The sequence below is a fragment of the Drosophila grimshawi genome, unplaced genomic scaffold (assembly GCF_018153295.1).
Source record: "Drosophila grimshawi isolate 15287-2541.00 unplaced genomic scaffold, ASM1815329v1 contig_44, whole genome shotgun sequence".
In the NCBI taxonomy this organism is placed as follows: Eukaryota; Metazoa; Arthropoda; class Insecta; order Diptera; family Drosophilidae; genus Drosophila; species Drosophila grimshawi.
The window spans coordinates 6,797,266-6,822,541 of NW_025063240.1; the positions used below are offsets into that span (position 1 = coordinate 6,797,266).

The 25,276-nt window shown below is 36.1% G+C and overlaps 5 protein-coding genes across 5 annotated transcripts; 3 read left to right on the forward strand and 2 right to left on the reverse strand.

Moving 5' to 3' along the window:
- The first annotated feature begins 141 nt into the window (after positions 1 to 141).
- LOC6557126 (probable small nuclear ribonucleoprotein Sm D1) lies at positions 142 to 1,341 on the forward strand. The gene is made up of 2 exons (XM_001985006.3): positions 142 to 200; positions 878 to 1,341. Exons 1-2 carry the CDS (start codon positions 187 to 189, stop codon positions 1,236 to 1,238), a joined length of 375 nt encoding a protein of 124 aa, XP_001985042.1. The 5' UTR covers positions 142 to 186; the 3' UTR covers positions 1,239 to 1,341.
- A 459-nt stretch (positions 1,342 to 1,800) lies between these two features.
- Positions 1,801 to 4,888, forward strand: LOC6557141 (ankyrin repeat domain-containing protein 11). The gene is made up of 3 exons (XM_001985005.3): positions 1,801 to 2,025; positions 2,846 to 4,497; positions 4,560 to 4,888. The coding sequence occupies exons 1-3, from the start codon at positions 1,893 to 1,895 to the stop codon at positions 4,737 to 4,739; spliced, it is 1,965 nt and encodes a 654-aa protein (XP_001985041.1). The 5' UTR covers positions 1,801 to 1,892; the 3' UTR covers positions 4,740 to 4,888.
- Positions 4,889 to 5,155: 267 nt separating this feature from the next.
- LOC6557115 (hsp70 nucleotide exchange factor fes1) lies at positions 5,156 to 6,637 on the reverse strand. Its single transcript, XM_001985004.3, has 5 exons — positions 6,487 to 6,637; positions 6,344 to 6,424; positions 5,604 to 6,138; positions 5,330 to 5,538; positions 5,156 to 5,259 (listed from the first exon to the last, which is right to left on the reverse strand). Exons 1-5 carry the CDS (start codon positions 6,529 to 6,531, stop codon positions 5,209 to 5,211), a joined length of 921 nt encoding a protein of 306 aa, XP_001985040.2. The 5' UTR covers positions 6,532 to 6,637; the 3' UTR covers positions 5,156 to 5,208.
- Positions 6,638 to 6,970: 333 nt separating this feature from the next.
- LOC6557133 (vacuolar protein sorting-associated protein 13D) lies at positions 6,971 to 20,333 on the forward strand. Its single transcript, XM_032743271.1, has 19 exons — positions 6,971 to 7,168; positions 7,236 to 8,026; positions 8,102 to 9,169; positions 9,235 to 10,175; positions 10,245 to 10,381; positions 10,494 to 10,631; positions 10,710 to 11,322; positions 11,388 to 11,516; positions 11,580 to 11,940; positions 12,003 to 12,795; positions 12,860 to 13,112; positions 13,175 to 13,319; positions 13,387 to 16,767; positions 16,831 to 17,043; positions 17,116 to 17,979; positions 18,045 to 18,353; positions 18,472 to 18,966; positions 19,025 to 20,137; positions 20,242 to 20,333. The coding sequence occupies exons 1-19, from the start codon at positions 7,072 to 7,074 to the stop codon at positions 20,299 to 20,301; spliced, it is 11,901 nt and encodes a 3,966-aa protein (XP_032599162.1). The 5' UTR covers positions 6,971 to 7,071; the 3' UTR covers positions 20,302 to 20,333.
- A 491-nt stretch (positions 20,334 to 20,824) lies between these two features.
- LOC6556583 (kinesin light chain) lies at positions 20,825 to 25,044 on the reverse strand. The gene is made up of 6 exons (XM_001985002.3): positions 25,001 to 25,044; positions 22,609 to 23,235; positions 22,384 to 22,504; positions 21,841 to 22,320; positions 21,283 to 21,588; positions 20,825 to 21,173 (listed from the first exon to the last, which is right to left on the reverse strand). The coding sequence occupies exons 2-6, from the start codon at positions 23,208 to 23,210 to the stop codon at positions 21,156 to 21,158; spliced, it is 1,527 nt and encodes a 508-aa protein (XP_001985038.1). The 5' UTR covers positions 23,211 to 23,235; positions 25,001 to 25,044; the 3' UTR covers positions 20,825 to 21,155.
- Positions 25,045 to 25,276: the final 232 nt, after the last annotated feature.

Sequence of the window (25,276 nt, forward strand, 5' to 3'; positions counted from 1 at the left end):
AGAATAAGTACAGTGTTGCATTTGATTATCGATAAAAGTAGATGCGGCTTTGATGTTTAATTCACTTTTTTATTGCCGGCGCAACTTGTATTCTATTTATCATAATTTTGACAAATAGTAGTGTATAGTTTTTAATCAAAGACTAATAAATTCAAACTCCATTATTGAAATACATATATTTCAAAAATGAAATTAGTGAGGTATGAAAAAGGCGCCGAGCTCAACCACAACCCCTAATTGTATATATACACACACACATATAAACAAGTTTTGCCAAATCGTATACACGCAAATAGGCATGTGCAGCTGCGTGTGGATAAATAGTGTAAATGAATATAATAATTAAGAGCGAAAATGTGCAATAATTTAATATATTTATATATTTGTAAATATGTAAGACAATGCTTTTTACATATCCTCTGCACGACAAATGCCTGATTTGTATGGGTTGTATGGTGGAACATTTTAAGCGCCAAATTTAACTGTTTATATGTGTAAAATACAAATAGATTGGAACTAATAACAACTTTGTGAATGACAATTTAAAAAGAATCGCAAAATAGGTTGTATTATATTATATACATAATGTTGTGAAGGGCATGAAGAGCTTCATCATCTATATTCATGTTATAAACGTTTACCCAATTAGGGCTTAACATTTATATTTAATATTTTAATTGATCTATAATACTGTTATCTAGAGAATTTATTGTCATATAAACATTTTCCCAATTCAGGCTTCAATATTGTTTGACAATATATATATATATATATATATATATATATATATATATATATATATATAGTTTATCTTTAATATTTAATATTGTATGACAAATAATATATATTATTATTATAATTTGTGTACTATCTTCAGATTCCTGATGAAACTCAGTCACGAGACTGTAACAGTTGAGTTAAAAAATGGCACTCAAATCCATGGCACAATCACTGGAGTCGATGTTGCGATGAATACCCACCTGAAGAGTGTTAAGATGACCATAAAGAACAGAGATCCCGTACATTTGGAATCGCTGAGCATCCGGGGCAACAATATACGATATTTCATATTGCCGGACAGTCTGCCACTGGAAACGCTGCTCATCGATGACACGCCAAAGTCAAAGTCAAAGAAGAAGGACAGTGGAAGGGTTGGAAATCGTGGCAGAGGCAGAGGCAGTCGTGGTCGCGGAGGTCCGCGGGGACGCGGCAGAGGCAGAGCACCCTCCAGACGTTAAATATATAGTGATGAAACAAAAAGATAAATGTATGAATACGAATTACAAGCGCCCGGTACAAAATACATTTGGGTACTTTTGGAAGAATAATAAATTTTTGATTTTATAATATATATAGCTTTTTTCTAAAGATAAGCATATTTGCTTAGTAGTAAAGTAGTGACTTTGTATTTCACAAGTCGTATTAATGTATTTTTGCTTCAATTTATTCATCAATTTGAAATGAATAAATAAGATAATCACTACCTGAACTCCACTTCCGTTCGTATCAGCAGCTGGCAAAACTGCATAATCGATAATATCGATAGGTTTTTGCTCACTTTGCCTTTTTCGATAGCCGTGCTTGCCACCATGATAAAATAGTTAAGTTGAGTTCTTAAGCAAGTAGTGAAGTGCCCAAAAGTATTTATCAAAAATAAAAATTTGTCTGTTAAAAAAAGGCACATTCTCTTTGCACATTTTGCTATGTTCAGCAAATTGTATATGCTTGAGTCTTAAAATAGGTACACAGCAATAAAGCTTAATGTAATCGATAGTTTTGTAGTTAAGCATTACTATGCATCCAGTTGACGGTCACACTGCCTATGTTCAGTCTGAATTCTTGTTTTTGTTCAACATTTTAAGTTTTTGCGTTTGCCGTTGAATTTGTGTATTATGCCACCCCCAAGACCAAAGGGGATAGGATTTACAACAGGGGTAACACCAGCTCGACCCGGTTCAAACACCCCCATGTCCGAAAGGCAACAAATGGCTTTGCTAATCCAAATGACAGCAACCTCCTCAACAGGTAAGCAGCCAGCCAGCCCCAAAACATACATAAATCTGTCCATGTTCGCAACGCATCGCATCTACATACAAAAGTAAATACATACAAACAATGGCGAATACATACAAAATACAATACAAGATGAAGTCACACGCAGCACACCTAAAATAATAATAATAACTAAATAAACCCGACTATGAGCCTACAATCAAATCGAGGTGTATATGTGTGTGTCTGTGTATATGTGTCTAAAAGTAGATGTATGTAAATGTATTGTGTATGCGAAGTTTCCAATGAGTTCTCTCTCATTCATAATTCTTTCACTCTGACCACGCCTAGCGTCTTTTTTCGGACGAATAGAAAACGACTGAAGCAGTTACTTTTTTAATACACCATTATTAGTTGTACGTATATATATATATATATATAAATATATATATATGTTATGTGAGTGTGTATGTTTAATAAAAACTGTTTATTCATGTATTATGCATATGTGTGTATATATTTATAAGAACACCCTGCTCGCAAATACATTTACTGCAGCGGGTGTTTTGATCCTTCAGATAAATATGTAACATATTTTTATTTTAAATCCGTCAGCTTAGTTTTAAATACTAATGTTGACAGTTTGTTGGTTATATCATAGAATATATAGGATACATTGATGTTTCTGTGGGATATAACAACTGAACTTAAGGTAATACCTAATAATATTGTTTAGTTTAATCATATTTTTATTTAGGTGTACAATGGTCTTGTGTACATATTATGTAACATGCAAATGGAAGCATCTCCGATAAACAAATTAATTTATTATTGCTTTTATTTCTTATTTTAGAGACAGCGCGAACGCATTCAAAAAAAAATGATAAGAAAGGAGATGCCGATGTTGAAGAAATCAATGTGAGCGAAAAGCAATTAGAGATTGTGGATACGAAGGATACGAAGCCATCGACGGAGGAGAGTTCAACGGATAGTAAAAGTGCCGAGACGACGACTGCAGCGCAAAACGTGACAAGCAGCAGCACGAAGCGAAGTTTCTCAGATGTCGAGGAGGATTTCGAGGAGCATGGTGACGACATCAAGAAGAAGAAACGCAAGGATTTAGATAACCCAAAAGATGTAAAAAATCCATCCACCAAAATATCATCAAAACTCGATAAAACCTCAAAGTTAGCAGCGACAAAAAATTCACCATCAGCAAGTAAAATAAGCACAACAGTTGCGGACAAAGAGTTGGAAGTAAACAAGACGCTTGATATCGAGAATAATGAGACAACAGAGAACAGCGAGGATTACAAGAGCAATGACAGCCTGTACAATAATAATGGCGCACTGAAGGTGCCACCCTTGAAGATCGTAATACCCCAGCAGAATTGTTCTATTGACACCGAGGGGAATGTGCTGCGAACTGGCAAAGTAGCAGCATCCCGAAATGCCGCCTTGCCTTACGTCGTCAGTTCGAATAGTGATTCCATTGACACCATATTGTCCAACCAATGCCTTAGTCCGCACGAGAGTAGTCCACAAAAAGTGAACATTGCCTGCTCCACAATACTCGACGATAAGAACATTAAGCTATTCAATGATGAGAAAAATCTGAGAGTCCTGCGCAGCTCTTATCGCAGCGGAGTGACGAGCGCTGAACGCAGCTCGAACAATTCATCGCCGCAAATGCAGAGCAGTTCACCATCGCCGGCATCCTCAAATCATGCCACCGACAATGTGGACATTAAGGGATCCTATACAAACATGACAGCCAGTCCCATACAACATAATCAATTTGATCATGATGTTTTACCCAACGTGCCGAGTCCTTCGACCTCATCGACGTCATCGTCCAAGGATATTATCTCATCGTCGCATGTGGATCTTCATCCGCGCAAGCGCAAGATAAGACCCAAGAATAGCAATGATGACAACTCGAAGCATTCAAATGCGGATAACAACTCCTCCTCGTTGGCATCGGGCGAAACGCATCCACATGATTATCCATTTACGAATGGATTTCAAATGTTCTTAAATATACGACGACAAGTGGAGAAAAAGTGGAAGAATCTTTATCCCGTTAAGCCAAGACCTCCGCAGGGATACAATGATTATTTGCTCACCAAGAAATCATATCTCCTGAGGCGAAATGTGAGTAAGCCGGAAATTCAAATACCCGATGCCATTCCGGAGGAGATGCGAAAGTTTTACGTGGAACAGGAAAAGGCGAGACAAGAATTAACCGAAGAACACATTGTGGAACGAGAGAAACTTTGCCTGAATGTCGAACAGGAAATAATCCGAGTGCACTCGAAGGCAGCCAGAAGTATATCCGGGCAGTGTGCACCGTATTCCGTGTGTACATTCCTCAAAGATGACGAAATCTATAATATGATCACGCCGGAGCAGGATGAGAAGGAGAAAAGTGCTCGCTGTCGTTTCAATGGCCGATTGCTGCTTAGCTGGCTCCAAGATGTGGACGACAAGTGGGAAAAAATCAAGGTATATCTATACTATATCATTTATTTGAAATTGAAATTCATAATTTTGAATTTGATTTGTAGGAATCGATGGTTCTACGGCAGCACAATGAGGCGGAAAGCCTTCATGCCGTACAAGTGATGGACTGGAATATTTGCCTGAAACAAAATCAATTGTATGATTACATATTCGAGTCCAGCGAGGATCGTGTTCATGTGCCCATCGTTCATGTTGGCGAAGATTTTGACATTTTACCAGCGTGAATTTGGTGTTTATAACTTGACGAAAATGCATCTTTAAATATGTGAATATTAAAATGTAAAAATTACCAAAAAACTGTTCAATTTTTAACTTAACAAATCGTTTCTTGTAAGAGAGCGAAGAAATAAAAAAATTGAATAAGAGCGGCAAACAATTGAGTGTCAATGAGTGCCACTGCAGACAGGCACACATTGGCAGTAGCTGCTCCCGGCTTTGCTCCAATTGGTGTGATGATTGATTAGGCCAATGTCAAGAAAACATGTACATTTGAGCTAGTGACAATATTTATTAAATGCAATAACAGAAAATTTCCGTTTATAGAGAAGGCCGAAGAAGACATTTAATGTCTGTGTTATTATTGGAGATCCACATAAAAAAAAAACACCCCCAACAATTCTAACAATGAAAATGAGAAACTTATTTAAATTGCATTTATTTTATTTATTTATTTTCACAATTGAATTATTTGATTTATTTTTTTGTCATATTGTTCAAAATATTACGCGCAAAGTTAACCATCTCCTGCAAATAGAAGAGAAAGTCGAGTAAGCAAAGATTTCAAGATTGATTTTAATAATGTAAAATTACTTACTTCACATTCTTCCAATAATTGTTTGTTACCAACTAATTGCTTAAGAATAGTCTGAGCCTGGGCATTCTGTTTTTGAGTGGTGCTCCAGTTAAAATTTGTTGAAAGCGCCGAAAGAGCGCTTAAGGTGGACTCCAGTTTGTTATCATATTCGTTTTTATTCTCCAAATTCCCTAATAGAATCGAAACTGCATTTTCTTTGTAGATAAGCTCTGTAAGAATGAATTAATTTAATTTTAATTATATTTATTTTAGTTGCTTATTATTATTAACTTACCTCTGACTGCGCTTATGTTGGATGCCAAGGATGCTATTAGAAAGGCAGCTCTTATGTAAACTGAATCATGTTTAGAGTTTAGACAGGAAACTAAAGAACGTATTCCGTTTATGCGCAGGAATTCATTCAATCCGGGTGAGAAATTCTGTATCAAAGATGATACTGCGAATATGGAGCTGCGTCCCAGGAAGTCATCACCATCATTCATGGTTGAGGTAAGTACTGGTATTAAATGTTCGTTATAAAAATATTTTTGGCAGAATTCATTGTTTTGTGACATTTCGGCCACAATACAAATGGCATTTGGTCGTAGATTATAATCGGGTATTTTGATCAATTGCAATATTATGGAAATGCCTCCGACTTTCACCAACGAATTGGCATGATCAATATCGTCAATCTTATCGCGAATTACATTCAAACTATCCAGCTTTTGTTGGATATTCGTCGATTCACTTTTCAAAATTAACAAAGCGTCTTGCAAACTACTGTCGGCATTTATTGATTGTAGAGCACCTTGTAGGAAATCATTTCTCTGAAAGAGATAGAAAAACAAATATAAATATAGACAAGAGAATAGTAATTAAAGCAGATTAGATAAAATTGCAGAACTGATTAGAGATATGATTTAGTGGCATTTAGGTGAGTAATAGGCCCAAGGATAAGTGCAATAAAATTTTCTAGAAGTTATTCACATTTTCTTTACATTTCGTAATCAGGAGTTTTTTTCTTATAATTACCTTGGCATCCGTTTCACAAGAGATTGTGGTTGATCCCTCGTCATTTTTTCCAGTGTTTTCCACAGCTAACCTTAGTAATGCCTGCATTCATAAAAAATTATTAGCAAAACCCTTAAACAACATTAACAATAATCCTTCCTTGCCTCTAAATTTTGTTTGCGTTGTGAGGAGGAACTTTTTGTGTCCATTTTAGCACTGATTTATTGATTTATAGATTTGGAATAATAATTGTTTATATTTGATGGAATGAAATCATAATATAAACATGTGCAGTGGTGTGTTTACAAGAGGTGAAAGTCCATCGATGGCACTTCGATACTATCGCGTCTTATGACTCTTATCGATAGACATAAAATAAAGTTTTATTAAAAAGAGAAGCATTTAAATAAAAAGAAATAGACATTTTAATTTTTGAAATTTAGAAATTTTAAATTGCGTAAATTGAAGTCCTACACATTAATAACCAGTTATACCAAAGCCAAATAAAATTTACATATTTTTAATTCAGCGTTCCAAAATCGTTTGATTCGTAAGCAGTATTTTTTTTTCGATTAATTTACTACAAAGCAAGAAAGACATCTTTAGTATTATCGGACACAGATGTTATGTTTTTTCGAGTGTTATAAGTCTACAAAATTGAATTCAGTGTTTGTTATGATACCGGAACGCCCGCATTATCAACATAAGAACTTTGGATATAGTGCTCGTTAAGTTGAGAGAGCACGATAATGTTAAGGGATCTGATTACGTGGGTATTAAATACTTATCTCGGCAAGTATTTGGAGAATTTGAACTCTGCTCAACTGTCTGTTGCGCTCTTATCAGGTATACAATTGCACAAGTCCAAACACACTTACGACATAAACATAACGAGAAATTTAATGAATTTTAGGCGAAGTCGAGCTCGAAAACATTCCGATTAGAAAGGATGCATTGCGTTCACTTGGCCTGCCAATTGAGGTGTCATCAGGCAGCATTGGCAAGATTAAGCTGCAGGTACCGGTTCGACAATTTCGAACATCACCATGGTGTATTTCGGTGGATGGGTTGTTTTGCGTTGTCCGTCCCAAGGACTTTGAGAATTGGGATGAGGCGAAGGAGAAACTGCTGGATTTGGAATACAAGCAATCTGTTCTGGACACCGCAGAGGCCAATTGGCGTTCGGAGAAGGGCAAGCAAATCGAATCGTATTATTTCTCATCGTATAATAACTGGCTGAAGTATGGAACGAATATGGCAACTAATATCATTGATAACATTGAGCTTAAAATATTCGATGTACACTTTCGATACGAGGATATCGTCGATGTGGGCAATAGCAAAATAGCGACTGGCATTAAAATTGGCTCATTGACTGCACAAAGCTGTGATTCTAACTGGTCAACTGGTTCAAATAAAACGATCAATAATGATACTAATTTCAAAATCGTTGAATTGAAAGAGTTGTCTTTGTACTGGGACACATTATATGATGATATTCAATGCCAGAAGTTCACCAACCAAGAGCTGCTCACGAATATGAATGCGACGTGTCAGAAGCGAGCACATGAATTTATAATTAAGCCCATCAGTGCAACAGGTCGATGGAAACGTGAGAAATCTCCACAAGTAATACGTTCAAAAGACAAGCCACGAGTTTCCTGCGATCTTCTGGTACCTGAAGTTATAATTGTCCTATCCAAGGTAAGTTTGTACTAAAGAATATCTCTCAATTTGAGCATTATTAAACTGAGCTAATTTAATTTGTTATGATTGCAGGCTCAACATGACCAAATACAGGATAGAATCGCTGGCATTCAACAGATTAAGGAGATATGTCAATTTCGATTGAAACGACCAACTTTCAGTATTAAGGATAATTCAAAAATGTGGTGGCAATATGTGCTCGCTTGTCATGGTCGCGATCTAAAAACGAGAGACGAAAAATTTCTAACACTTAATGAAAACCTGCGATATATGCGAATTTATCAGGCAGTCATTTTAAATCCCAACGAAAATTTAAGTACCGATGACAAAGAATTTAAATCGTACATTGAAAGTGATAGGAAAGTTGCAGAATTAATAATTTTACGCAGAATATGCTTTGAAAAAGTATTCACCAAGGGACTTTCCATCAAGTCGGACAACGTAAGGAAAGGAAGAAATATGCTATTCCATTGGTTCCCAAACTGGATGGGTTGGTACGGTACGACGAATTCTGCAGGCCCTGCAGAGCAAGATGAATCCTTACAAAATCTCGAAGACGATATTTTAGTGGCGATTGAGCACTCATTGCAAAATCAGTCGCAGTTGAAGAACGACTCGATTTTTGGACATTTCACTATTGAGCTTATTAAAGGCTTTGTTATTCTGCAAGCCGAACAATCCCCTATAAGTCAAGATTGTGTTTGTGTAGAAATGCAGTTTAATAATCTGTCATCTTTTCTGCAAGTAAATCCTATGCTAACATCCTATGTGGCTGGGATATCTTTGGGTGAAGTATATCTCTTGGACAAAACTAACAAAGATACAAAACATTGCTATTTAATAAAACCACAAACTGACAGATCACCGTCAATAAACCAATCGGATCTGAAAAATGCATTAAGCTTACCAAATAAACAGGATCCATTATTCCTGCTGCAATATGAAAATGATGATCAATCACAATACCGACTTACAATCAAATCGAAAAGCTTGGACTTAATATATAATCAGGACGCCGTTGACTGGTTCTTAAATTTTTTTACCAAATCTAAACATGTGCGCTTAATAAAAGACAATAATAGTGTTGAAAAAGAAAAGAAATTTCTAAGTTCTTTTAATCAGCATTTCGTCGGAAATGAGGTAAGTAAAAGCATATTAATTAAATATTGGCATATTTAATTGTTGTCCAAATAATTTCTACACAGATAAATCGCAAAAATTGGACTTTTGAAATTGAGGTGTTTGCACCTCGGATTATATTTTTGGAAAACTGCAAGATAAGCAATTCCTTAATGGTTCTAATGGATTTTGGAAAATTTCAACTGATTAAATCTGATTTCACAAAGAGAAACACTGCGATTGTCTCAAAACCAGCGGAAACTTCAACCAAAGATGTCAATGCAGATGATGATGATGATGATGAGAATTTTATGACTCCATGCTCTACTCCACCGGGATCACAGAAAAGTGGTTCAGATTCTCCGACGATTCGTGAAATCTTGCATAGCGATATGATAAATAAAAACAACCAACTGGAGTCTGCATTGCATAATAAAATTTATAATACATACACGATAAATTTAACGAATTTACAAGTCTTAGTTTGCAAATACCAAGAGAGATGGCAAGCTAGCTTGAAGACTTCTTCGAATTTTCACATAATTGATAAGTTCAATATCACTCTGACAATCGAGCAACGTATCGTGTTCACATCGGATCCCGAATATCCATCATTTACACTCTTTGGTACGTGTCCGATGATATTGATTCATGGCAATGAAGATAAAATTCAACATTTCTTAAACATCATCTATCCGATAACGAACAACCCACGACTTAAGAAAGAAACAACAATACGTGAAACTGAGAAAAAATCGTATACCGATGAGACTAACAATAATCCCTATTATAATGTTGATGGAACTCATTTAGTTGTCCAGTTTGCGATAGGACAACTGATTGTCGAATTGCAATCCAAGGAAAAAAGTATTGCCGAACTGCAAATTATTGGAGCACGAGCTGGTTTAGTCATGGCAGGAAATGAAACAACAATCACAATGTCTGTCCATGGATTGCTACTTGTGGATGCTATTCAGTCTTTTGGTCCCGACTTTGAACTCTTGGTGGCCAGCCATCGAAATGTTGGGTGAGTATCTAAACGACTTAATACATCTATAATATCAATGCAAATCAAGTAAATGTTTCTGCTTTTCAGTATGGATAGCTTTTCTGGAAGTCTAAAGCATAGTACAGCTTGTTCACCGGTTACGCCCGGCTCTCCAGACTCATTTGATTATCACAGACCGACAAGTCCGCATATTATCACAAAAGCAGTTCAAAATATTCAAAGCGGTATAGAAATTTAATTAAAAATGTTCGATAAATATTTATTCCAGCAAATGTGGTTATGGAGCGATCTTTCTTTATTCTGTTGCAATTTTTATTGTATATATTATATTTTCAGGAGCATCGATGGATCGCACTGAAGAGTCAGAGTTAAATGCCCTCATTAACATAGATATTAATATTATTGCATCCGATACGAATAAGTCTTCCTATTTGCACACTTCGAGAATTTCATTCAACACCTTGGAAATAATTGGTATGTATTGTTTTCTTTACTAAAATTAAATTAAAATATATTTTTATATTTTATATAATTTTGACTCTAATCTTTTAGCCAACCAGGAGACTATACTTGAGCTGTTAAATTTAGCTGAACGCATTTTTCGACGCCAACAGCTTTTGGAAAACGTTAGCAGCAAGACAGCCAAAGAGCCTGCGTTTGAATTAAAAGAATCCGATGGTGCCGTTAATCATAATCAACACGAAATAATATTTGATTTTTATCGTTTAAATGTTTTGATTTTATACACGATAAAACGAGATAAAATTGAGATTGCCCGAAAGGTTGGGACGCTCACAGTAAGCGAAGCCAAAATAAATGTATCAGTGCAATCCAGTTTGTTCATAACTGGATCCCTGGGAGGCATACAAATCATCGATATAACTCCTCAAGGGATTCGTTATCAACGAATTTTATCAATTGGAAGAGATCCAGTTTCAGAATCGGACCGTCTATCGGTGATTAATCAACTCTCGAACGAAATATATTTGAACAATGCCGAAGACGAGAAGTGTGATCAAATTGATGCATTAAGCTTTACAAATTTATGGAGTGATAATAACGCAGTCGCTCTTCAAGTGCGAATGGCGTCAGTTTCCTACACCCATAGCCCGAGATTTTTGCAAGACTTTAATTATTGCATTATGAACTTCAAACAGGGCCTGAGGTAAGTTATTAATTGCTGTTAAATCCTTTTATCATTCAATTATTTTTGTACATTTGTATGTTCAGCGAGTTCTTGACTTCAATTGGAAACAAGGCAACCGATATGGCTAAAGAATTTGTGCAGCAAATAAAAGATGTTAATTATCAAACCAAACCACCAAAACCAAACATACGCCAGGAAAACACCTCAATCTCGTAAGTAACATTCTAATCTAAAAACTGTAGATTTTTAGCCATCTTTTTTGTTTGTCTTTTCAGGCTTGATATTATTATAAGTAGTCCGATAATCGTTCTTCCTATTTCGACTGTTAGCAATGAAGTATTTATTGCAAATTTGGGTAAAATTAGTGTCCGAAATAATGATATTAATCAAAAGTTGGAGAATGTTAAGACGGATGACACAGAGTATTATGTGATAGAAGTGAAAAATATCAATTTATTTTCGTTGAACATTGACGAGCAAACCGAAGATTGGAAATACACGCTGCCCATAGCGAACAAAATGTATGAAAATAAACAAGATGCACATCCAATATTACATGACACAGCAATATCCCTAAATGTGTATACAGGATATAACGATGCAAGGGATGCAGAGAGGCAAATTCAAACAATATTGGTGAGTGTATTTAAGAGTGTACTTTTTGAATTATAGTAAACAAATTGTTACTTATTATCCAGGTTGAAGGAAGTATGGTTGAAACACTTAAGATCACACTCCATCGCAAACAATATAAAAATATATTAGAGTCTATCCGAAATGCAACCAACTTTTCAAATAACTTATCCTCGGAGAATGTGATACCCAACATGAAAAGTGCAAATATTACAAATGCCAATGCAAATGACGTGCAGCGTATTAAAACAACTGTTAAATTCTCAGTGCCTGTTTTTGAAATTAACTTGCAAAATGAGAGCCATGAACCACTCGTAAATGTAACATTTAAAGACTTTTTTGTAAAACATCGCATAAGCGGCAACGATGTAGATCTTAAGGTCGTTTTAAACTCGGTGCTTATGGAGGATTTAAAGTCGGATATATCATCACCATTTCGAAATATGGTCACATCTTTAAACCTGGAAAAAATGTACCAGCGTAGAGGACAAAGTTCCTCATCATGCCCAGATTTACCAAGTTTTCGTAGTAAGCAGAAGACATTTTCAACATCCATATCTAATCTTTGTGAGCACATAAAACTAAAGGATTGTGAACAGCATAAAAGTGGTCTATGTCATTCAAATGATATTAGCGATCGGAAAGGCAACAATTTAGTTATTTACAGATCACACACTAGGCGTTTACCCCTTCAGCCTTCTGATGGCAAGATTGAGATTCAAAACTCCATCGAGTTTAATTGCCTGAACTTGGCGATATGTGTGGACAGATGGTATACGATATTTGACTTTTTTGACCTAGTAGCTGACACAGAAAATGCTCAATCCTCTGCTGCAAGGAACGATAGTCTCCCAAAAAGTTAGTATAAAAACTTTAACTTGCTGAGTTCGCTTTTATTAAAATTAATGCATTTTTTTTGTAGGTGCTTATGAATTTTGTAGTAAACTGAATGTTTCCATCAGATCGTTAAATTTCACCCCGATTCGAAATGATGCAGTCCTATCAAGAATAAACGTATCCAATGCAACATTTTCTATAATTCAAGAAGCTGCCTTTAAATCAATTGAAGGTTGCCTGGGATCAATAGCTGTATACGATCTAACCAAATTCGGATACATATACAAGGAAAGGTTCTTAACGAGTGGCACAGAGGCATTAAATTTTGTATATAAAAGGTATAGATAAATACTCAAAATTCATTTGAAATACTTATACATATATATTTTTTAATTTACAGAAAACATACAGATATGGAAACACCGAATATTATTAATGCTGATGCAGTTCTTTGGATTAACATGTCTTCGGTTCACTATATACACACAAAGCGTTTTATTGTCGAACTTCATTTGTTCGTGAAAGAGTTGCTACAATTGCAAACGGTAATGCATATGTCCACTATAATATATTTAACATTTAGCAATAATTAATTATTATTCCTATTTGCAGCCGGTGATTAGAAAACTGAAAAAGCATAAAACGGATAAGGATCAAATGCAGTCGTCTAAAATCAAGCTGTGCATTCAAGCCGCCTCACCAGTTATTGTTCTACCCGCCTGTTACAATAGCAATCATGTTTTGATTGCCTATCTGGGACAATTCACACTGAAGAATAGCTTTCATCTTGCCAGCGATGAGTGCATTATAAGCAAAAAAGGAAAGGCGGTTAAGAGCGAAGAAGAGATTTTGGACGTTATGCACATTGATTTGGTCAACATCAATTTGTTCTCGGGCGAACGTAGTGTGGATACATTGGAGGGCAATTACGATGAAGAAACCTATATAAACATCGCAAATACGTGCTTCGTCAAGGGCAGCAGGCTTTTCAAGGAATCCTGCTATCTGGATCTTCAAGTGGAACGCAATCTAACCACAGATAGCATACGCGTTTGTCCGGACATTAGTGTTAAAGGGAAATTCTCAAAATTGAACGCTACACTCAGTCTACAAAACTATAAATTGATTAGAGGGCTGCTAAATAATAACATTGGAGAGTATATCGATGATGTTTACTCCAACAGCTTGAATATTGCTGGCCCATCTATCGAAGCATTCTCGGCTTTAAGTTTATTTTCAAAGACTGAAGACACCACAAATGTGATTACCTTGCTGTCGATAAATATACTTCTGGAAGACGTTTCGATATTGGTAGTTGAAAGCACGAATACGTTGCCAGACTTTGCTCAAGAGCCCTTGGCATGCATACATTTTATAAGATCGCAATTGGAAATCGACATGCTAAGCGATGGTTCACAAGACATTGATCTGATATCAAGCAACATTTTAGTTGTGGATGAGAGGCCAAGCGATGGTGTTAACAATGCCAATGTTTTTAGGAACATACTGGAGCCCTCGAAAAAGGAAACGGTTCCAAAGCATTCAGCTCAGGTTGAAATCCACTGCAGAAAACGCTTGAATTTATGTAAATATACGGTAATGTTAAACAACATGAGAGTAATGGGAATTCTAGATTTCTTGGACCGTTTAAAGCAGTTTTTTGAGGAAGAGCCCCTAACAGCATCATCATCAATTAATCCAAAATCAACTCAATTTGTACCAGCGGATCAATCGCAACCGACAGATGGTTCCTTGTCAGAGTATATTATCAATGTGACAGACTCGGAAATGATATTTGTAGAACAGTGTAAACGACTGGATTCGAATGCGATAATATTGAAGAGCACAACCGTAATTTCATACAAGCCAAATAATAATTGTGTGCCATTGTCTATAAATATCAATCATTTGGAAATATTTTCATGCATATTGGATGCTGAGGATGAAAGTGCACTGTCCATAATCGATCCATTTACCTTGAACATTGAGATGAGAAATAATTGCCTGAATATTGTGATACAAAAGCAATTGAATATACGTTTATCGTACATCGATATGAAATTGTTTTTGAGAATGATTAGCTCCATACCGACACAAACTTCAACACCGCCGCCAGTTTTATCCAAATCGAATTCGGAATTTGAAAAAATCGCTCCACTGCTTGCAATGGGTTTCGAGATAACAAATTGCTGGTATGCCATGGAACAGAACAATTGGAAACTTAACGATGCTGCACTGTGGCTGTCGCAACAGAAGCGCACCACCACTCGAAATCCGGGATTGGAATTAAAGACAGCTGTACTGGATGCCAATTGCATATCCATGTGTGTCATCGATGATTGCATGGATGCTGATGTGCCCCTGCTCGAAATATCCTTGTCGAAGGTACTGCTCAAGTACAAATTTCAACCCAACACAATTGAAGCTGAAGGCGGCCTCAATGCGAACAATTCGGCTGAGGGGGATCTCGACACGGAAGTGGCACTCAACTATTATAATCGGCGATTGAGTGGCTGGGAGCCGCTTGCTGAAATTTGGCAGTGTGCGGCAAAATGGAAATACAAAAAGACCAATTTTGATAAAAAGAAACGCTTCGAAATTTTCGTGAGCAGCAAACATTTATTCAAGATTAACATTACCTCGACGCTAATTGAACTGTACCACATGGTGTCCAAGAATTGGGCAAGCGATTTCAATTCCCTTGACAATGCCAGAAATTCGAATTTCAGACAACGATCCCCATTCGTGCCGTTTGCACTACAAAATTTAACGGGATCGGCGCTACTCTTTAAACCCATATACGCTCAGCTTGGGGATTTGACATGCTCCGATTTGCATCAGTTGGAAATAATTAAGAACTGGATAACGCTGCAGCCGGAAGAGATAAAAACGTTTGATTTCAGTCAAAAGAGTAAGCTGAGGCACATTGACTCGCATCTGTTGAATTTGCATCAGATTCTTGTACAAATCCATGGCTGGACCTTGATTGGACCAATCTCCATAGACAAGGTAGGCACATATTTTCGATCAACAATCTTGGATTCGCATTACGAGAAGAAGACGCGCATTATATTTGATATATCCCTAATGGGATCCGCACAAAAGCTCATTAAAGTAATGTCACCATTGAGGGTTATTAACAAATTAGATCACGATATATTTCTCAAGATGGTAATAAATAAATCGAATCAATCTGATGCTCAGTCTGCAATAAGCACAATCCGTCCGGATGATCAACAGTGTGTGCCATTAAAGTTTCTCGACTCCTCGCTATATATCTCTCATATTCCATGCGATTCGAAAAAATCAAAGATTGACGATATCGGCTTTAGCAATGATGAGATTTCATGGAAAAATTGGGGAAAGGACGGCACTCAATATCTGTACACCTGCTACGATGCCAATAGAAGCATATTATATACACTAATTAGCATAAGCCGGGAGCTGTATCCGCTCAAGGATCAAAATATGCCGGGCCACTCAATTACGCTGCTATCGCCGCTAATGCTAAAGAATATGCTTTGCTGTGATCTAATATTTAATATCAATGGCTGCAGTATGGATCGAATTAATGCCTTCATGAGCAAAAATATATACAATATTAACATATGCGAAGCCATTAACTTGAGCATTACCTTGGATAACTTTGAAGTCTCCGGCCAATTGAAAGTGCCAGCAAATCATACTGGCATTGTCGAGCCAAAGCTAAAGCTAATCGATGCCAAGAATAGGGAATTACATCTGCACATATCAATTCAATATTTTAAAGGCAAAGGAATGGAGATCTATATTAGTGCACCCATATGGATTGTGAATAAAACAGGTCTGCCACTCATTTATAGGCAGGAGGGAACGAACAAAATTGCAGCCGGCCAATTTGATGAGCATGAAACTGCCCGACAAGTGTCGCCCCTAATGTTCTCATATTCTGATCAGGAGGGCTCACCCAACTTGGAAGTGCGACTCGGCAGCTCCTTTGGCTCTAACAATCAGGTAAGTCTTACCAAACTCTTCTAGTTTCATAGACAATTCTCATATTTGTTTTTTAATTTTCAGTGGTGCAAAAGTTTCAGCATGATCAAGAATATTACATACAGGGATTTGCGTACGGAAAATGGTCCGGGTTGCTATACAATTGGTATACGGGTTCGTCGCGGGCGAGGATTATATGCGTGCACCACATTTGTTACATTGTCACCACGTTTCCATCTCTACAACAAAAGCGGGCATCCGCTGCAGTTTTCACAGAAATGTAATATTATACATAATGTAAGTATGTCACATGAATGCCTATTTAATCAGTATAAAATTTAATATATGTTTTCCATACATATTTTTTAGGAAGTTGCCAATTCGCGTAATGTTATTTCGGCGCCAATTGATTGTAATTTTCCATTTCATTGGACAAATGGAGATCAAGAGCCGTTGATTTGTGTTCGCATCGCAGATGTGGAATGCTGTTGCTGGTCGAAAGGCATACCCGTCAATGAGGCGAAGAGTTTGTACATTAACATTCGCAATGAGTGGAGCGAAATGTTTTTCCTAAGATTGGAAATAATATCGAGAGGTGCGACGTTAATTCTTCTATTCACCGATGCTCGTAGTTTACCACCGCCAATTCGTATTGATAACTTTTCGGAAGTGGCCATTAACTTTTCACAAAAGGGCTGTAAGCACATTTGGCCAACGCCAGTTAGATCGCAGTCATCGTTGTCATATGTTATGGATGATCCCTTGGGTGTACAAACATTGATCATGGAAGCGCCAGGAGGAAACACAATTGAGTATCCAATAAAGGAATTGAACACAAGCAAAACTTTAACGTACTCAAATTTTATATACATTGCATTTCACGACACCTTTGATCAATTCAAAAGAGATGGTAACAAACCAGATGAAAAATATCAGCAACTAGTGCTGGGTGTCAACGACAAGAGAGTCGTCATCATGGAAAAGAATTCGGGAGATCGCTCACAGCTATGGCTAATGAATTCGAACGGTCAGTTGGAACACGAAGGATCAACACCACCGATAGAATCAAATGAAGCCAACGCTGTGCGATGGGTACTAGATTTGGAGAAACCACCAAATCCAACTGAATATACAGCGCTAGTAGTTCGAATGCCCAATAAACAGAGGGCAACAACACAAAAATGGAGATTTGAGAACGGTCGACTAAAGTGTCATGCGAATATGTGCGTTCAGGTAAGAAATTGCTTTACGAATACTTAGTGAGTACAGTGAAATTAATTCAGTCTCCTTTTCAACAGGCTTCTTCTGGAAAAGAATGGTTTAGAGCTGGCTCTGAGGCAGTTGTGGGATATCTTAAACATAGCTCGAAGGGTAGGGATATAATACCCATCGAACAACATATTGTTACTCAAAAATTAAGACCTGGATCGGGGCAATTAGAAATATCAACCAAAATGGATGGACCGATTTGCACTGTTCAAATTCGTGATATTAAACAAACGTTCAATGAGACATTTTTGGCACCGGATTTACTATGGAGCTCTGCATCTTTCAACAACAGACAACTTATTGATAAAGCGAAACAAGCACCATCAACTGAATATCAAGTAAATTTTATTTCGATTCATACTGCACTCATATATGCAGTCACAATTTGTATTTTAAATTAACATTCAAATCCCACTATCTCATCGTTGTCTTAAATTATTATATTTTTAATTACAGATAAATGTCGATCTGCCCAAGGGAATTGGAGTATCTTTGATAACACTGAAACCTTGCGAGGAGATTATATTTGTTAGCTTGGACAACATAATTGCAGAGTTTTCAGAGAGTAGTGTGGAAAAGTCAATAGATCTGAATATAGCTTACATTCAAGTGGATAATCAATTATTGGATTCCGTCAGTCAAGTGACCTTGCATAGTAGTACACCAAGTGACGATGAATCACAGCAGAAAGCGTTGCTCCTCAAATTGAAAATGTTACCTAGTCCAAATAAGAACGCATTAATATTCAAATACCTGACTCTGGATGTGAGCCCCTGTATTATGAATCTGGAAGAGAAGCTTATATTAAAAATAGCATCGTTTCTTGGCTATGGCAAAGAAAATCGACAGAACTCATTCCTGCCCTGTGATTATAAGGATTTTGAAGACAAACGGTTAGAGAATAACATGAAAAGATATTATTTTGAGAAATTTAGTATCGGTTCGACGCAGGTAAATATGTACAAAACTATTCTTTAAATACGTCTACTATACATATAATATATAACAGGTTCGATTATCAGCGTTCACTTCGTCAAAGCTGCCGGTCGAGTTACAAAGTGTGAAAAAGTCCCTGGGACTCACATTAGTCAAATTTGAAGATGCTTTGATAGAGCTTGATCATTATACCCATAAATATCATTTTGAGACCTTAGATGTTTATCTGCAAGCTATAAAAATGCATTACATAGCCCAAATTAAGTGGCACGCAGCTTCCATATTGGGCAGTGTTGATTTCCTGGGCAATCCTTTGGGATTCGCCAATGATCTATCTGAAGGCGTATCGGGACTCATTTTTGAAGGATCTGTGAAAAGTCTAGTAAAAAATGTTACTCATGGAATTTCGAATTCGACAGCAAAGTTAACGGAAACATTGTCAGATAGTTTGGGCAAAGTCGTCTTGGATGATCATGATAACGATACAAGACAACGCATTATGGAGCTACAATCAAACACATCCAGTGGTCATCTGGCTGCGGGAATCAAAGGCTTTGGATTCGGTTTGCTTGGTGGAGTCACAAGTATTGTCCGGCACACATACGATGGCGCCCATGCCGACGGCGTTCATGGCTTCCTCAGTGGCCTGGGCAAAGGATTGGTTGGCACAGTGACAAAACCAATTATCGGCATGCTCGACTTGGCCTCAGAGACGGCAAGTGCTGTTCGTGAGACCAGCAGGGACACACAACGTCAATCACCAAGCCGCAAACGTTTACCCAGATGTGTAACTGGTGCAGTTGGTGGACTCTTGCCTTCGTATTCAAGTCGTCAGAGTATGGGTCAACAGTACCTGTATCTAATAAATCGTAAGAATTTCACTGAAAAAATAATATTCCATGAGCCAAACCTTTGGAGCGATAAAGAGGCAAGATTGCGACTTCTTGTTTCAACCGAATATGTTCGTATATTCTCATTATATGAGGGAACCCCAACTATGACGTTTCAATGTCACCTAAGTGAAGTTCTATCCTGTCATCCATTGACAAAAAATACGGGGACTACCCCATCGACAAGTAAAGTTACATCGAGCTACTACATTGAAATATCAACAAATTTAACAAAAATCACACGACCGCAAATTCGGTGTCGGACTGAGGAATGTGCTGAGGCTGTGTCTAGATGTGTAAGTAAACCGATTTGTTAACTATTTATTATGTTTTACTTGCTGCATAACTTCATTAATATTGATATATATATGAATATATATATCTCTGTTTTTCTCTGCAGATAAACTACGCTAAAAGTGTCTTCGATGAACGTGAGCTGTCGTTAATAAAATATAATTGATGCTATTAGCAATAAATATTTTTTAATATATATAATTATATATTAAAGTGGTTGTTGAATTCTAAATATTAATGTATTATCAATAAGCGCTTAATTCTAAAGTCACAACTTTGTTACCAAGTTTGTTTAAAAGTCCCTTCCCATCAATATAGACTGATGTAAAACCAGAACAGAAGTTAAAAAGCGTATATTCCTCTCAAGAACCAATTAAAAACGTTAATTCCCATTTACATGAATCAAATAAATTTTCCATTGTTTTTTAAATATTTTTTTATTTGAATATGGTTAATTAAATTAACCCAATACATGTTAAACAATTTTGTACATATCGAGCCCTAACCGTGAACATTTTTCCCAAAATTGACTTTGCAAAAATACTGCGATTTAGTTAAGTAAAAGTTAAAATATTTAACGATATATAATATACTATATTGTATATGCTATAAGCTCTTACATTTTTTTTTTGGCGGTTAGAGCTCCATATGTAAATTTAAAAAAGCGCTAAGGCAACAAATGCTTTAAATCGTTACTTATATTTGGTTGTTTATTAAAAAGCCGTTCCTATATTTTGTAGAGATAACAAATTATAAAACTTGATCTATTTATTACATTATGCTTGAGTCCACTTAAGTCAGTTCTCTCAATACTCGGTTAACATATATTGTAAAGATATTTAAAGGATTTTTTGTTTTAGAACATAAACAGCTTTATTTTAAAAAGAATATGATCAAAGATTTTACTCCGTCATTGAGAAAATTGACCCAATTAATATTAAGGAATGAATAAATAATGTTAATGTTTGAGTTAGCTTATGTATAAGGAGCACACAAAGACCAGACGACAACGAATGTGCTTTAGGGTTTAATGGTTTTCTGAAAAATAAAATAAAATGATATATTAGCACGTTTCATTTGAATGTATCAATACAATAGAAATATATGTGCTTTCTGTAAATATATACAAATATTGTTTGTAATTTACCTCGTCCGAAAAATCCATATCATCTTTCATCTGTTTTGACCGGCGCTTCTCGGTCGATGTTAGAAGTTGTGCAACTTTTGTTTGTTTAGCTAAATCGTAGGCCTCTTTTTTACTGCGCATTGCACAGTCTTCAAGAGTTTCGGCAGCTTCAAACATGCCCTGTCGCCTATATAGTGCGCCCAGGTTCTTCAATGTTGTTGTAACTGTAGGCGAATCAACCTTAGCAGCCTTGTGCCATCCACCGTACTCTCCATATGGTGTATTTTCACGGTTATCGTACTTGTGCTCCTCGCGCTCCTCAGCCACCTAAAACACATAAAATATGATTCATTAATATTGGATTAAAATATATTTCGATTGCAATTTCATTTAAATATATATTCAAACAATATATAGTATTTTGCATATATACATTATTTGTACATTTTATTTATTGTTAATGAATGATAAACAGCATAAATGATAAATGTAATTAACCAAAATACCGACGACAATAGGCACCGCTTATTGTATTTAATCAAACATGATCAAGCCCGTTATTAAACACTTTGATATTACCTGCCAAATGGGTTTATTTTTGCTATCAATTGCTCCAAATTCACGCTCATGGGCTCTTGTCAAAACCTGTTTGTAGAGGATTTCAGCTTCTGAATACCTGCCCTGCTTCAAATAGCAACCGGCCAAATTATTTTTCGTCTTGGCCACATTGGGATCATCGGGTCCAAGTTTCGATTCGTAAATGTCGAGTGCACGTTGGTAATATTTCTCAACTTCATCATATTTGTCTTGGTTTTGGCAAAGCAAAGCCAAGTTGTTCAGTTGTTTTGCAACATCTGGATGATCTTTGCCAAGAACCTTTTCACGTATCTCTAAAGCACGCTTGCACAGTGGTTCGGCATCCTTGTATTTGCCACGTTTGCCATAAAGAACCGCTAAATTGTTCAAAGTAGCAGCAACGGCCGGATGATTTTCTCCAAGTGTCTTTCCTCGAATTGACAAAGCATCGTTCAACAAATTTGCAGCCTCCTTGTATTTATTCTGTATTTTAAATAGAATTGGAATTATTATTTTGTTATTTTAATAATATATATTGCAACTAACTTGATCGCGATAAACCAGTGCCAAAATGTTTAACATGGTAGCAACGTCTGGATGATCGTGACCACTAGTCTTTTCAAGATCTTCAAGGGCTTGCTTGCAAAGCGGAACGGCAACTTCATATCTGAAAAGTCCATATTCGTTTTAGATATAAAATTGATGTATTTCAAGAGCAGTGTTTAGATATCTTTAAGTTAAATTCTTGTATAGTTGTACGAAAATACAAACCTGCCCTGTGATGCATATTGAATAACAAGATTGTGAAGTGTTCGCAATCGAGCTGGAATTTCATAGCCTGATGTTTGATTAGCAAACTGGCTGGGAGGCGTCGGCGACATATTGTGTCTGTCCTCATTGTCTTCATCTGGAAATAGCTCAACCACTGGATCATGTCGGGCCTTTTCCGAGGTTTCATCTTGCTCCTGATTGTCATCATACTTTCGAACGGACGCCATAAATTCAAGATGTTTTTTCTCCTCCTCCAGCTGTGCGACCAACTGTTCCGATGCTTGGAACTTCTGTTGTGTATTAGCAAGTTCATCTCGTAGCCAAGCATTCTCCTGGTGAAGACGGCGCACTTGTGTCTTGAGCTTCTGCTTCTCAGCCTCGATATTTTGCAAGTGTGATGTAAGTGCCATCATCACTTGGGCCTCACTCAGGCCAAGCTCAATATTTTCAATATTCTTTCGCAATATATCCGATTTTTCATTGTCCTTCTGAACCTCAGATATACCGTTTATGATGGAAACATGTTCAACGCGCAAAGCTTCCAAGCCCTGCAACACAGTTTTTGTATTGCTTATTATTTCGTCTTGCGACATTTGCGTCATTTTGCCGATTTGCTCTATTTTCTGTCTGTAAGAGAAAAAGTTACATGTTTAGTTCATTCTGCGCCGAAGACACATATATTTTTCGCATATTTTACACCCATTTTAGGGGGACACAAAAAAAATCCATTGAAAAAAATGAAGTCGGAATTACTCATACTTCCCCAACTCAAACAAATAAGATAAAACGCAGTTTTAAGTATAAAATTATAAAGACGATGGTGTAAATACGAACAAATACATGAATATTCTATTTCTTACATCCTGTAGTTTTTTATAGCTTTAGAAACAATCATTTTCACAAAACGCGTGCGGTTTAAGAAATACTTTTACACAAATCAATAATCCAAAAATTGCGCATGCGCAGGTCGTGCGGAAGTCGATGCGGATTTGAATACCTATTCCTATTACATATTTATCGTACTCAATACGAATAACTATTTGTAATCGATTATCAATACTTTTTTTTTTCAATTCAGAGAATGTTATTCTCCTTTCAATGAATTTATATCGATATTATTGAAAACACCAAAGTAGCATCACAATTTACAGCTGATATTTTTGCACAGGGTAAGCGCAATTTGCTTAAAACAATAAATAAAGCACTTGGGTTAAAGTATGACATTTTAATGATTAGAGATGAGTCACTTTTTGACAATGAGATCCATTTCTGGAAACACTGCTCTGCGGGTTACATTTACATTTTAAGCGAATGCTATTTGCTGCCTAAGAAATTGATTTACAAATTATAAAATCTTTAATACCACTTGTAGCTTTTGTTTACATCGCTCCCCATTTTTCGTGTACGTCAAATGCAAACTATTTGTAAGCAAAAATGCAAAACAAACCAAACAGCTGTTTTACGCCGGAGTCGGCGTCTATTTGTCTTTACTGTGCTAAAAAAAAAAAATAGTTGCTGATTGCTAATGAAATCATCATAAAGAGAGAATGTTAAACCACTGTGCAGGTTCACTAACCTATACATATATATACATTTTTTGTTACAATCTCTAATTGGCTCTGATATCGTCGGAAAATTGTGCATCGGCAGATTTACTAGTGTTGAACATGAAAATGTGTATGTGCATATTTAATATGGGGCCAACTAAATTGTGTTTTCTTGAGCAAGTTTGTACAATGATGAGTTAAAACACAAATACACTCATAGATATTTATTTATGTTCGAAAATAGTCACATAAATAATTTCACTACTCACTAAGAATATCTATTGCACAGCAAAAAAATGTTTATCTTCTGATGTCACTAACTTAGATTCGCAATAATTCTTATGTATGTAATGTAATTGCACATATACATATATATATGTATATATATAAAAGTAATAATTAAAGTACCCACTCACAAACACACACATATGTACATGTATATATATATACAAATACATGTAGCAACAGTCGAACAGTCATGCATGCAATACTTCAGTGCTCGCAGAAGAGTTAATACTCCTAAATATATGTATGTATATTTATATATACCACATATATATATGTATGTATGTGAGTAAGTGTCTGCACATAGAAGTAATAATGTTTATGACGAAATAATTATGGATACACATCGGAGGGGTGCACACATCATACACACTTATATGTACATACAAAAAATATGTAGCTGCTTCTCATACATACATGTAAGTACATTCATTTTGTCTTACAGCAAATTGACCGTCACCTTATAATTGCTTATTATTGTATATGTAACAACCATTTGATTCTACGACATTCAAGAACGAACACCCACTAATTTAAAACAAAAATAAATAAAAACTTACATGCAGAAACACAATTTATAATGATTAAAAAGATACTGATTATTTCTTATAAATTTTGTTATCGAATAAGCTTTTACCAATTCACACTTTCGGAACATGAAAATAGAACACGTTTGGTATTTTAAGGCTGGTATGCAGGTAATGGTATATCGATAGTTTGCATTTTATTAAGACTAAGGTATTATAAACAATATCGCGAAATAAAATTAAATTTCTTAATAACACAAAATGTCTAACTTTCTTTATTAACTAACGAATAGATCGAACGAAATAAAA

Bases quoted from the DNA above. Each gene is read 5' to 3' on its own strand.
- LOC6557141 (XM_001985005.3), top strand. From the start codon at position 1,893: ATGCCACCCCCAAGACCAAAGGGGATAGGATTTACAACAGGGGTAACA. The intron at 2,026-2,845 runs GTAAGCAGCCAG...TTCTTATTTTAG, and splicing joins GACAGCAACCTCCTCAACAG to AGACAGCGCGAACGCATTCA. The intron at 4,498-4,559 runs GTATATCTATAC...TTTGATTTGTAG, and splicing joins ACAAGTGGGAAAAAATCAAG to GAATCGATGGTTCTACGGCA.
- LOC6557115 (XM_001985004.3), bottom strand. From the start codon at position 6,531: ATGGACACAAAAAGTTCCTCCTCACAACGCAAACAAAATTTAGAG. The intron at 6,425-6,486 runs GCAAGGAAGGAT...TTATGAATGCAG, and splicing joins AACGCAAACAAAATTTAGAG to GCATTACTAAGGTTAGCTGT. The intron at 6,139-6,343 runs GTAATTATAAGA...TATCTCTTTCAG, and splicing joins CTTGTGAAACGGATGCCAAG to AGAAATGATTTCCTACAAGG.
- LOC6557133 (XM_032743271.1), top strand. From the start codon at position 7,072: ATGTTAAGGGATCTGATTACGTGGGTATTAAATACTTATCTCGGCAAG. The intron at 9,170-9,234 runs GTAAGTAAAAGC...ATTTCTACACAG, and splicing joins AGCATTTCGTCGGAAATGAG to ATAAATCGCAAAAATTGGAC. The intron at 12,796-12,859 runs GTTAGTATAAAA...TTTTTTTTGTAG, and splicing joins GAACGATAGTCTCCCAAAAA to GTGCTTATGAATTTTGTAGT.
- LOC6556583 (XM_001985002.3), bottom strand. From the start codon at position 23,210: ATGACGCAAATGTCGCAAGACGAAATAATAAGCAATACAAAAACTGTG. The intron at 22,321-22,383 runs GTTAGTTGCAAT...TTTAAAATACAG, and splicing joins CACTGGTTTATCGCGATCAA to AATAAATACAAGGAGGCTGC. The intron at 21,589-21,840 runs GTAATATCAAAG...TATGTGTTTTAG, and splicing joins AAAATAAACCCATTTGGCAG to GTGGCTGAGGAGCGCGAGGA.